The 13,633-nt window shown below is 44.7% G+C and overlaps 1 protein-coding gene across 6 annotated transcripts in view; it reads right to left on the bottom strand.

The window, feature by feature from the left end:
* Positions 1-5,915: 5,915 nt before the first annotated feature.
* SATB2 (SATB homeobox 2) overlaps positions 5,916-13,633 on the bottom strand; it is a 124,948-nt gene continuing 117,230 nt past the window's right edge. For 3 of the 6 annotated variants that reach the window (XM_015868181.3, XM_015868185.3, XM_015868184.3), the window contains exon 11: positions 6,946-10,095. In XM_015868181.3, coding sequence (XP_015723667.2) covers positions 9,640-10,095 — 456 coding nt within the window. In that variant the 3' untranslated portion in view covers positions 6,946-9,639. The other 3 variants (XM_085553393.1, XM_085553394.1, XM_085553392.1) reach the window with 3 other exon arrangements.

Here is a 13,633-nt window from a genome sequence, read left to right as displayed (position 1 = left end):
AGAAGATACAACGTCCCATCTCTGGACTACATGCAACAAGGCTCAAGCAGGCAGAGCACAGGCAAGGTTTCTGCAGTGTCCAATAAAAGGCCTCATCTTCTCACCCTTCACCAGGAAGCCTCAGGAACTCATGTAACCTATTCAAGGAGGTTTGTTTCCCCCTCCCAGCCTCCACCTACCTACAGCTTACAGCCTCACTGTGATGATCACCATCACCTCACACACATACTCAGGAAGCACACAGGCCTTTTCATCCTGGAAACAACCTATTCTCCTCCTCCAGAAGTTTTAGGTGTGTTTATAGGGTGTTGCAGCAGTTGATGCATTCATTTACATGGTCACATGCAACATACACTGCATTTCAGCCCATACGTCTGTGTGCAAGACAACATGATCTGTTTACCAATAGAAATTTAACATTCAAACAGAAAAAAAAAAAAGACAATTTGCAGAGGGTGAGTGCCTGTTAATCATAAGCTAAAGGGGAAAAAAAAATATTTAAGTGAGATATAAAGAGAGGAAGTGACTCAGTGGGTGGGAGGGAGGGGACAAGCGTTCCAGACAGATGGGACATGAATAACTTTTCCATCTCCCTCTCTCTTCTCTCCCAAGTCTTGCAGGAACTGCTGTGTTGAAATAGTCATTAACTATTTGATGAGGTTTTAAAATCTGAACTGAATCCTCTGAATGTAACCAACTATTATTTCAGGGTCTGCCTCACAGCAATGCAAGTGTTGGAGCTCTCTGGCCAGCCATCGCAGTGAAGGCAAGACCGAGCACTCGGCAGGAAAAGCCACTAACTGGCATCAGCTGTTTAGCTCCATACAGCCCTGGTAGTGCAGAAGGGATGGGAGCAGCAGTGCTGGGGGAGCATGCAGCCTGCCCATGTGCGGCAGCAGCGCAGTGTGAGGCTCAGGCCCTGTGGCTCCACTTGGCCTATTGGAAAGTTGGGTCTCATCATATGCTGGGTGGAGGAAACCCCATTCATCCCACCTCCTTTCCTGCAGGGCGGTCCCTGGGGAAGATTCTTCCTCTTATCAGCATGCCACTCTTCAGACAGCCAGGCCAAAATGCCCAAGTGTAGGGGCAGGCTGTGAGCACTTAGTTTCCAAACTGCCCATGGGGAACCCCTCCTGCTCAGGCCACCATATGCTACAGAAACTGGCTCTGAGAAAACCTGAATGAAGCATTTCCTCTCCCAGATGCCAAAGGCTAATTGACCAGCACGAGACCTGCTGAACTTGGTGGAACCGAGGTGGATATAATCACTCAAGAGAGCCAATAACCAATTATCTGAATGGCTTCAGCAGTTTCAAGGTCTGCCTCTTTATTCAAGAGAAAAACAAAGATCAATTTCTTAATATGCTTTGTAATATCTGCTATTCCTTCCCTCTCATTATTATTATTAGCATTGCAGCAGTGTTTTGTGTGTATCATGAAAGAGTAGGACAAGTGCTGGAGCTGCCTGTGTGGTAGAGAAGGAATGAATGTAACTGTATCTCTGTGTAGATATATACACATACACATAGTGCTACAGACCTGGCCCAGACCATGAGCTCTGCACTGGGGCACAGAGCCCAGCACTCATACGGGCAGAGCTCCATAGTGATGCACATGGCAGACAGGGTGTGGGCACGTGGAGGACACCGAGCTGTGGCAGTGTCTGGGGCAGGTAATGCCTCCACCTGCCAGGGCCACATCCGCCACAGCCCCGCGAGATGAGCTCCTCAGATCGCAGCATTGCATTGCCCTGCAGTTCCCCTATGTGTTTTGCTTTTGAAACTGCAGGTTCCTTTTCTCTCTGCAGCTACTCACCAACTAAAATCGTGTTCCCTTTGTCAGAAAGCCGCCAGCACTCCTTGCAGCCTTCTGTCTTACTTTGAAATACTCAACACCATCACACCGGACAAATTCCTCCCCTTCTCCCAGTACCTCCTTTTCTCCCCCCCTGAAATCAGTGCCGCTTGGAGATGATGAAGATACACTCATGAAGATACAAACAGCACCATCACCATTTCCCAGCATCTCCCACAGCCAGCACTGTGTGCTACCAGCATCCTGCTGCTGAACGTGCAGGCTTCCCCTCTGGATGTGTGGCTCTGCATGGCCCTGAGAAAGCCCCCTCCAAACCAGCAGCAATGGGCTCGTTTCTGTTGCCTTTTAGCTGAGAGTGTTTTACCCGACTGCAAAACAGCCAATCATTGCAGAAGGGGTCTCTGAAGGAGAAAATGAGAACTGAGAGGATTGGGGCGATGCTGGAAGCCTTTATTTAAGGAGCTGTAGATGGATAATTGTCCAAGACAGAGTGGCTTGTTGACTTCCTCACAGCAAAAGGCAGAGGGTTGTTTAATTGATTTTAGCCTGTAACTAAACATATACTTCTTTCAATATAATGAACGGCAATGCTAAAATACTGTTCTCCTAATGTAAATTGATCCATTACAGATGAGCGTTTAGATCAATGTGTGATGTCCTCATTGGAAATAAAACTGTTTGCTCAAGATCGCTATAAAGACATCGGGCACTGATAGATGATATCGATGTGACAAGGAGCGGCGCTTAGACAGGATATTGCCAGGACCATGTTAGGGAACCAGCATTCACCCAACAGCCACACGTGCATTTTTAGAGGCAACAAGAGGAAAAGATATCAATGCCTTTGAGATAAAACACAGATGGATCTACAACAGCAGAGGGTGTCATCGATGCTGCACATCCTCACCACTGAACACGGTGACAGAACAAGCCAGAGCAACAAAAGCACCCACTGAAATTCCATGCACCAGACCTCCTGTGTGCCCCGCAATGTTATGGCAGCAGCTGGCAGCTCAGGGCTGCACTGTGGGCAACAGATTGCTAAGGGTAAAATATGTAACATACAAGGCCCACATACAGCCCCTCTGTCTGTAGGACACAACCAAACTGCTGCATTAGGTTCACAAATACAAGGTCACGCATCCCACCAGTTTTATGGCTTTGTCACTCTCCTTTTTTTAATGTTCTAACAAAAAATACATATATTAAAAATTAAAGCGCTTTGTTACTTATGCACATTAATTGTAGGATGTACTTTATGAAGGCTGCTCCAGAAGTAATGCCTTCTATCTCATTACATTAGCCCACTGCATCAGAGGCAGATGTAGGTGGTGTGGCAGTAAAGGTTGAACCTTCCAAGCAATATTCTGTCACATGTTGTTGCCCTGTGACAGATGGCAGCAGAGGGGCAGGCTGACCAAATGACAAGGAAGTGCAGAAGAAGCAAAGGTGTGTCACTGAATTCCTCCATGTGGAGAAATGGCACCCAGCGCCATTCACTGACACTTGCTGCACGCTAATGGAGACCAAACAGTGGCTGGGACCAGTTGTTTCAGCAGCAGCAGCAGTGGCAGTGGTCAGCTCTGCTGGTGCAGGTTGTAATGAGCACAGCACGTAGGCTCTGTTCATTGCTGCCAAACATGCAGAGCTAATGGTGCTGCCTGCGCTGAAGAACAGGTTTTTTTGTAGCTGAGAACGTGCTCTACCAATCAGCGTTACAGTGCATGGGAATAAACAGGATAATTACTTCTGGAGTGACCTACACACGTGCAGCCCATGCAGACAAAGGCTGGACACCCGTGGAGTGCAGGATCCCAGGGGGTCCCTTCCAAACCTCACCCACCCCATGACTGCACAGCTCTGCATTTAATAGGTGTTTCCAGGCTGTTGTGGGTTTTCCTTACCTCACTTTCTCCGGCCATTTTGTCTTCTCCGTTCTGAGCTGAGGAAGCTTCCTGAGAGCCGGAGCATGGGCTTGCACTGTGACCCGGCCATGCTTTACAGGGGCAGCTGCAAGCATTTCCCCTTCTCCTAGGGATGGGCTTTGCTTTGAATCCCGGTGCCAGAGCTCGTCATGGCGCTTATCGGGATGTTCCACACCACATCCCAGGGACGCAGAGCAGAAGGGACCCTCGCCGGCCACGACCCCAGCACGGCACAGCCGCTATTGCGGTACCTAAAATGGCCGCTAGGGGGCGATCCAACGGCCGCCTCATGGAGCAGCGCACACCTCTCCCATTGGCTGGGACCCTGCTGGCTTGCAGGCCTCGTGCAGCAGCATGGCGCAGGCAGCACCATGTGGGAGCAGGGTGAGCAGGCACAGCTGGGCGACTCAGCATCACCCTGAGGCAGAGCTTTGCTGCTGCTCAGGTGCAATGAGGTGGTGATGTGCTGCAAACGTGGTGGATTCGCAGGGTGAAGTTGTGTAACAAAGTGCAGCGGGCAGTGGCTGTGAATGTGTGAGGTTCTTTGTGGGCAACAGTTACCATTTGCAAACAAAACACAACAAACTTGTCAGCGCCTTGTTTCACTCTAAAAACGAGCACAAAGGTGAACTCTGCCATTAGCAAGTGGCCACAGCTGGGCTCTGCTGAGCACTGGGCTCTGGAGTGGGCAGCATTCACCTGTCAGAGCAGCTACTCGAGGGCAAAGCATCCTTTGCTACCTGTGATGTTCACTTGGAAAACAAAAGCCTAACAAAAAACAAAGGCTGGAAGGGAAAGCCAGCCAAGCTTCCATTGGAATATGGTACAGATTGAGCAGGGAGGAAAACCACCATTCAAACAAACTACTGAGGGCACTGGTGGATCCTCTGGCTTTTGAGGTCCTCAAATGGATTGCCTGGATTGCTTCCTTCTGCCTCTATTAACTGTCGCCCACCAATGAAGCAGAACCAGCATTCGGTCATGAGTGTGTTTGCAGGGAGAGCCAATCCAGCAGAAAGCAGTGCTCAAACTGCTGCTGTTGCTCCCTTGTTCAAACAGTCTTTGCAGCTGAGGTCTGCATGTGAGCAAAAAGCAGAGCAGCTGGGCAGGGACAGCAGAGCCACCTCTTCCCATCCTCCTGTGAACTTACCCTAAGGTTGCAGGGGTGGCCTGCATTTGCCACTCCCTATTGGCTTTGTCACATTGCCTGCTCTCTGAGTCTCAGACTGCCAGCATCTCTCCCCCTGGATGACTTGGCTCGTGTTATTTTGTGTTAAAACCGGTATGTTTTTTTAATGGCTATAAATAAGTCAAAACTGCATCTTTAATTAATCACTGCACTTTATATTGTAAGTGGAGCTTTTTTGTAATGACTCGTTTATGGTTTTAAGATGCCATTTGCTCACTGTCAAACCTACCTAGCTTTTATCCCCGCGTGTTTAACAGCTTCAGGATAGAAACCAAATTTCATCAATGAAGGATTCTAATCCATTTAGTCTAGTGTAAATAACTGGTTACTAAGTGGGAAGAGACTGAACAGTTACTTTTATCTAAACAACAGCGAACTTCAGGCAACTGGCTGTACGTTCATTGTCTTAAAAACATTTCAGACTGATCTTAAAATGTTTATGTTTCACTCACACAGGTTTGCAATTGGAAATACATATGTCCGGATGACTAAAACATGAAAAGCAGATAGGAGGAGCAGCATGTAAAGTATAGAGAACTAGAAGCATTAATAGAAAATTTTCCGCTATAGCAGCTATTAAATTATTTTTTTTTTACTGTTTCTAAGAAAAACCCATATGTTTATAGGATTTTTTTTCCCCCAATTAAAGTGTGTGTGTGTGTGCCTTTCTGTAAATATTATTTAGACTCACACACAGAGTGCATGTATAAAATTATCTATCAGCAAAGCAAGGGCTGCTGCTCCTTTTGTTTCTTGCCCTGCAGGCAGGCAGGAAAGGGCCCCAGTCCAACACCACTGACAATTTGGCAGCAGCTGCCCAGGGCACGGGCTCAGTTTGAAGGGATGGCCCGTGCCCCACTGAGGCCTGTGGAACCGCAGCCCCGCCTTCCTGCCATACGCACCAGGACTTTGCCAGCAGTTGAGAACAAAAGGTAGTTGGCCAGCTCCAAGTTTGCTGGTGCAAACAGGCTGCATCTCTGGCGCAGAGGTGTTGGGTTCTCCTTTGCCTGCTTGCTGTTCCTATGGAAGGGGCAAAGGGAGCCCAGGAGCTTTTCAGAGGCGATGCAGGGAGAGATGTCGTGCATTCCAGAGCTCAGCACGTGGCCGGATGCTGTTGTGCACAGCTTCGGAGCGGTGAGGTTCCCTGAGAGGACAGACAGACGTTTATTTTTATTTGGTCTCAGATTAAATTCAAGCACCAAGCAGGTGGTTGGATATCAAAAGATGTAGCTGTTGTCACTCCTCCATTCTCTTTTTCCTTCAAGGGAGCACAGACGCGTTTTGTGCAAGATGTAAATATGCCTTGAAAAGAAGAAAACTGTATTAGAACTATAGGAAAATATTAAATACTTTTAGAAATTGCTCTACCTCAGTTCCTAGACAACTCAAGTCTGACGTGCTTTGTACGCTCTGTCTGCTAGGATTGAATCCAGACACTCACCACGTTGTTAGCCTGAGAATTTTGAGCAATTTTTTCCATTTATCCTTATTCTCCCCAAAATTGTTTCGCACATTTCTCAGATAGATCAGTCCTTCCGGCATTCCTCTAGACACTCAGTAGGATGCCCTGCTATAAATATAATAAAGCCTTTTATTATGTCCATTAACCATGGACATGTGTGCTCCAAAAGTTTCCTGACACGCAGTCATTTGTGGCTTTTTAATTATAAACAGAAAACATCTACCAGCAAAAGAAGACAGCAGACTGGAAGTGGATCTTTGTGTGTGTTGAGCATGTTCTCCGATGGGCTGACAGCACCCACACCCTCCTCCAGACCCCGCAGGAGACTGTGTGTGCATACGTGTGCATAAGAAGCCGGTAAAGTCTTGCATGGTAGGAATTTGTCCACTGTGCCCACCCAAGTGGGCTCACAGAAGTCTTTCAGCCTCTGTTTACACCACCCGGATCAGCCCTTCTGACTTGCAGATATTCTCCTCTCCCATTCTGCAGACCTCGTTCCACTTAAACTCAGCAGAAATTCTTAAGAAGCCCAGTAAATTACTTGACAAATGAAGTCATATTTATTGAATGCGTTTTATTTCAACAACCAAAAAAATTCTAACAGCCTAACAATGCACATAAGTTAAAAATTAATTATCACTTAGTGATAACAAAGATAAAGTTGATTTACATGGAAAAAAAAAGAACATTTACAATATGTTAATCCTTATTCACATTGTTGATACCGCAATAAAACACAATTTGTTTTTTGTTTTTTTGTTGGTTTTTTTTTTATTTTTTATTTCACAAAAAAAGGCGGAAAATTGTGCTTTGTTAAGAGGCACTACAAGAAAAGTTTCTTTCTCCAAATAGATATTATATGATGGATATTGAATAAATAGACATATATGCATTGTAATTCGCAAAGTTCTGGCAAGACCACAGGCTAAAATGCCCACAGATTCACTTAGAATCACTGCAGAATTGGCAGTGAAATTTAAAATAAAAAGGCAAGACTCAGCATTGAAAAAATACCTAATAAAATTTTTGGTTGAAGTGTAAAAGATACCAAATGTTGATGCCATCATCAGATGAACAACTTAACGTAGCTTGGCAAAATTCAGTTTCCTTTCAAATGTATGGAGTGATTTCAGCTACAGGATAAGAAGACAGTTTTGAAAGAGTAGCTCTGAGAGAAACAAAGCAGCAACCATTGAAATTCTGATTAAAGCTGCAGCGTACTACAGAAGTAAAGGATGATGAGCAAAAAGGGTATTAAGTAAGCAACCCACCGATATTTTGCAAAGGTATATGAGATTTATGCAGAGATACTCTTACATTTCAAACGTTTCTTTTGAAAAAATCCCTTAAAAATTCCAGAGGTTACTGAGCAGCTAGAATTAGCTTGTATTGCAACGTCTTCTCCCTGTATATTGTCTGTTCTGAGTAAATATCTACACATAGAGGTTCGTTTTTCATTTTTATCTCCTACCTTTTATACCTTTCAAATATATAAATAGTATTAACAGCTATATTACATTGCCTGGTGTAGTAAACAGAAAATAACTTTCCAAGTGATATTGCATGAGGTCTTTGTCAAGGTTACGTGAAAAGCCTGTGAAGGAAAAAAAAATAACCAGAGACCTTGTTGGTACGGTTGGTTGCGGTTTGAACAGGCGTCTGAAATCAATCCAGCTGCAAAGGCGGTAGCAAAGGTGAGGTCTTTCCTGGGAAATCCTTGCACAGAAGTGAAAAGTAAATACTACTTAGTGTCTCTTGTGACATGATGCCTCAAAACAGGTAGAAACTATAGTAGATTGCAGCTTTAGCGCTCACGCCATTGAAGAGTCAGTCAGTATTAGCTCTGCTTTGTGTAACTTGATGTAGTTGCTAGCTAGGTCGCTGCGAAACCCTTCGAGGAGGAGGTGAGTGAGGGTGAAGGGCCTGGTGCCCCATGGCAGGGAGGCCTCGGGTGCTCAGCGCTGTGGGGGCTGCAGCTTGGGAGACCCGTGGCTGAAAACACTTCATTTCACTGGCACAAAATGCATGACACAGAGGAAGCCCAGCTAAAACAGAAACACGGGGAGGCTGGAGAGGAGGGTGAATGGGAATCAGCAACGCAAACCCTTTATCTCTCAGCAGTCTACCTGGATTATTGGGATTGTGGCATTCTGTGTCCCAATGTAAGTTTACACTTGCGTGTGTGTGTGTATGTGTTTCACTTCAGTAAAAACAAAAAGCAACAAGAAGGAAGCTTATAAGTCTTAAGATCTGAAACAGAGAACAAGTAAATAAAATCCACAGTAAAATGTGGTTCAAAGTATGAATTCCATACATCAAATCTCAACACGTAATTTTTCTTCGCTTTCTATAAAGACCTCTTTAGTGAACAAGTCTTCTATGCATTGAACTTCAGCTTTAGTCATCCTTACTCTCATGAAGATTCGTCTGTTCACTACAGAAAGGACTGTCTGAAGAGTGGAACATGCTGTATCCATTTAAGTGCGCATTTTGTTTAAAGTACTTTAACTTACTAGTTTTCTTTTTAAGGTGCCCTGATTTGTTTTTCCATTTTCTCTCTTTCCTCTTTTTTCTTTTCTTTTTTTTTTTTTTTTTTTGGCAGTGTTGATTTACATCTTTAAATACATACCTCAAAAATTACCCATCAAGTTGCCAGATAGGAAGCCATATAATAATAATTAAAAAAAAAAAAAAATCAGGGATAAACATAGAAAATAAATAGGAATTCAAAAATAGTCACCACACCCTGAGAGCAGGCGGCAGTTTATCAAAAAGCCAAAGCAACTCATTGTGAAGTGGTTTTAATACATAAACAAGTCTCATCTTTAAAGAACTCATTTCACAGTCTATACTTTCAGGTTGCAAAGTTCCGTCCCATGCAATTTTAATATATATATATTTTATGTAAATATATATATACACACACACAAAGTTGTTATTTTTCCTTCATTGATTTCATAGGACTTTTTCTTCCCGTTTACTTGCTAGATGTCCCTTTCACAAGTGCAAGATTAATGAAGGCATAATCCTATGTGATTACAATGATTACTCCGGTCACATGTAGGATGTGTAACACTCAAGTGTCTGTGTCAAGGCGATGTCTGACTGGGCAATGCCGAATTCACTCAGTTTGCACATGGATCATGCGCAACAAAAACAAACAAAAAGTAAAAAGTAAAAAAAACAAAAACAAAAACAGAAACAACATCCTTGGATCACGGTATTGCTTTCTGTGTTCCTATCTCACATTATCTCTGGTCGATGTCTGCTGGAGCTGCCTTGCTTTTGTCGGGGTTTTCCTCCTCAGGCTCCACTTTGTACATCTCCTCCGAGCCCTCCTCACTGTCGTTCTCCTCCGACTCTGTCAGCAGCTCCTCATCCTTGTACTCTGCCACATCAACCACTGTTCCCAAATGCTCTTTTAGCTTCCCGTGGTGCTTTACGTGGTAACGTTGGTTCTGGAAAAATTTGATGATGGTGTGTTTGGGGAGATCCAGTTGAGCAGAGAGGGTATGAATGGCTTCCTGATCAGGGTAGAGACCTACATCGTGGATAAAGCTTTGAAGGATACCTAGAGCTTCCAGGGATATCTTGGTGCGGGATCTGGGCTTTTTGGCACAGCTGTCCTCAGCGGGTGGAGGAGGAGCCTCTTCTCTCGGTGGGGAATTCTCCTTTGCAGGCTGGGACTGCTGTCTGTGCAGCACCTGTAGGATTAAGCAGACAAGTGCCTCATGTACATGGTGACCCCTTTGGTGCCTGAGATAAGAGGCACTTATATATGTCTCCACACAGGGTCTAATTTGTTTTAATGAAGAAAAGTACTAATTAATTTTCCAGTTTCTTTCTTACCTATAATGCGGCTGCACTGGTAACTACAGACTGAAAGGAGAAAGCAATGCAAAAGGCAAACAATGTGCGTAAAAAAAATAATAATAGAAAAATACAAAACAATAAACACAGAACATCGGCATTAAAAAGAAACATAGCCAAAATAAAAATTAATTCAAAAAGTGCAATAGTCTCACGGTCATAACAGTTATCTCCTTTTTGGCAAGTTTAAAGAAAGCTGGGTAGCTCTTTATCTCCCTAACAGCCACTTAAAATGGCTAAGGAATGGCCTTGTATAGCCTGTTTTCCAGGAAAAAAAAACACTTGCTCTGAACTGCTAGAAACACGGTGGGACTACATATGCTTTCTTTAAAACAAAATCTATACAAGAGAGATTACTGGCAAAAATCCCCTACAGGATTGAAGGCTGTATTTGCCTAGGGGTTTGTTCAGATGCAGGGAAATAATTATTAGAACTCAACGCTACAGAGCTAGCAAAATCAATATGGATAAATATTTCCTTCCACAAATAAAAGGGAATTCTGGCTCTTCACTCAAAGAAGAAAACAGCTTTGCTGCAAACAACATCAAGAAAATCAGCCCTACGTTAAAGCTCTCTAAAGGGAAAAATAAGAGTAAATAATGGAAATTTGTTGAGAATCTGCACTGAATTTTACACACACACAGGGCTCCCAGTAAAATCCTCTTCTGTTCAAGTTATTAATGGATGCGTAATGAAAGTCCACTGTGGAACATCAGACTGTCCACACAGAGAAATGAAATGGCTCTGTCCTGAAGAGCCCTTTAGCCATTTCCTTCATCAAATACTGCCACTGCAACGTACGCCACCAGTGATCTCCAGCCACAGTTTGTGAAAAGCACACAATGCTCCCCACCAACTGCCCGCTGCACACATTCTGCCAGGGCACTGAGCCTGGAGGAGTCAGTGTGAATGCAACACAGCTCAGGTCCTGGCAGAGCAGCTGTATTGCGCTGCCTGTGCCTCTGGCTGCAGGAGGCACACTGCAGGCATGCTGGGCTTTGTCCCAGCTCAACACCCATATACAAGGCAGGGCAAAGCACCTGTATGACTGCACCTGCACATCCCAAGGACTGCAGCACATGGCAGCGGCACAGAGTGATGCTCATGGCAGTGACAAAGCACTGGAACGAGGAGGCAGCTCCACAGCAGTCACTTAAAAGCAGGTGTTGCCACCAGTGACAGGAGGGTCTATATGGACGTGGAAGAGCTTCTGTTGAGTAGAACTGCAGATGTATTTTGGTGCCAATGAATTCGTTTTCCTCCCAAGCATGTAAACACTCCAGGTGTCAAATGGAGCTAACCAAGGATTAGGAGAGAGGAGGAACTCAAATGGAAATGCTGAGTATTATGTGTTTTACTACATATCATGCAATAAAAGAGCACAACGTTCCATTGAACTGAACAGCTCAGTTGCTCTTTGAGCATTTCTTTTTTGTTAATGGATTGCTCTCGAAGGAAAGGACGGATGTTTCCAAAGAGAGGCACTACAGATGAGGCTGAGATCTGTACCAACATCAGCAGGGAGCACTGAGAGCCTGGGATGTACTGTACTGGCAGTACTGGGGCTGCTGATGCCAGCTGAGGACCCAGCCTCATGCCTCTGCAACACAGACCCCACCAACATTATCTCCACTGCAGTGCCCTCTGGACCTGCCCCCTGACCATAAGGCCCAGAGCAGCCAAAAAGAAAAGGATGTCACACTACAAACCGCCAGTGAATTTACAGACGGTGTCATGTGAAAAAGCTCATGTAGCACTGCTAAGCAGAAGCTAAATTTAAGTAGCAGCTAACACAGATAGAAACACATCCAGAAACAGTGTGAATTACTCAGTTCATTCTTGGAGTCAGAAGTGTTTTTTTCTTCCTCTTCAGTTGACAAATAGCATGAGAAATGATCCAGCCTGAAAAACGTTACAAGACTTCCAATCAAATATAATGATGAAAAAAATCCAACAATACAGGATCAGCAGCAGTAAAATGTTTAATTTGAAGGAGATGAAGAGATGCCTACAGCATCTATAAAGCAATCAACCAAAGAAGGCCGAGAGCAGGAGGGAAAGAATAATGTTCCTTAACCCTTCCTTCTCTGGAGTGACCTCTCCATCGTTTCCAAAAGAGGAAAATACATAAACCGGGAATTATCAGTTTAAACCATTAGGAAAAGGTTGGGTTTTCTTCATTTGTCTTACTGTTTTCTTAAATAACACAAAACCCTAAAGCTGCTCTTGCACTGCATAAGACCTCAGGATTGCTCTCATTTCTGGGGGCTCGCTCTGGATTTCTAGTGGCACTACGAATGCATTTCAGTGATATGACATTACACATATGAGCAGATAAATCTGCAGAATTTCCTTTGGATTTAGGCTGCGATCAGTTTTGTATTTCCTTCCAATAAAACGGGCTGTTTAGTATATAAGTGCGTGCCTTTCCATGGGAAACGAATAAACAATTGAGGCACATGGTACAAAATGAAATGTAAGTTACGTTTGTGCTATTTGCTCTGAACTGCATTTCTAAAATACAGTGCTTGATTTCAGCAGTTTGCTTACTTTGTGCCTGGCTCTGCGCACCACATCCTCTTCAAACAAACTGCCCAGCATTCACACTGCAGATTTTTAGGTTGTAGGGTTGTTATTATGCCCTTAAATCTATGGTTACCATTTCCATCGACTTCACGCCCTTTTGCACAGCCTGCTGTACCCTTTGTATTTTGAGTCAGCCCTGTTCTGCTTCCATACTGCAAAAAAGAAAAGCCCATCTATTCTGTGATGAAATAACAGGCTACAGCACATTTCACAACACAGCTAGACATGTCCAAACTGCGTCCTAAACGTGCCACTAAACTGTATAAAAACAGTAGCCAGGTGCAGCTTTCCTTCTACAGACAGCAAGGTCCCAAGGGGCAGGCACGCTGCCCACTGCCTTTCCCATCCCCTCTCCCTCTGCAGTGCATCCCCAGCACATCCCTGACGCTGTGTTCCCTCACTCCGCTCGGTGTCAGGCTCAGCTTGCCCTGCAGGCACCTCACAGCAGAGGCCTCGGAAGGCTCTGTGGTCCCACCTCTACTTTCCACCCGTGTCTCCTTCCCACTGCTGCCAGCCCACAGGTGGAGCAGCCCCGCCACAGCCACCACATCTGGAGCTGACTTCCCCTTCCCTCCCTCCTCACCATCTCCCCATCTACTTTCGAATCAAATGTGAAGATATAGATTTCCTTCCATGCCCAGAGGACTTATTTTTTTCCATCCCTTCAAGAGATTCCATTTTTAAACTCTACCAGGCACTGCTGTGTTCCTCGTGTCCAGACAGAGCAGGTATGAGAGATGCTGTGTTATGAAGTTTCATTCAGGCAGGCTTTAACCTCATACACA

The sequence above is a fragment of the Coturnix japonica genome, chromosome 7, assembly GCF_054131305.1.
Source record: "Coturnix japonica strain WE chromosome 7, WE-NBRP24, whole genome shotgun sequence".
NCBI lineage: Eukaryota > Metazoa > Chordata > Aves > Galliformes > Phasianidae > Coturnix > Coturnix japonica.
The sequence above is the reverse complement of the archived record's forward strand: the minus strand, read 5'-3'. Positions and strand labels throughout refer to the sequence as shown.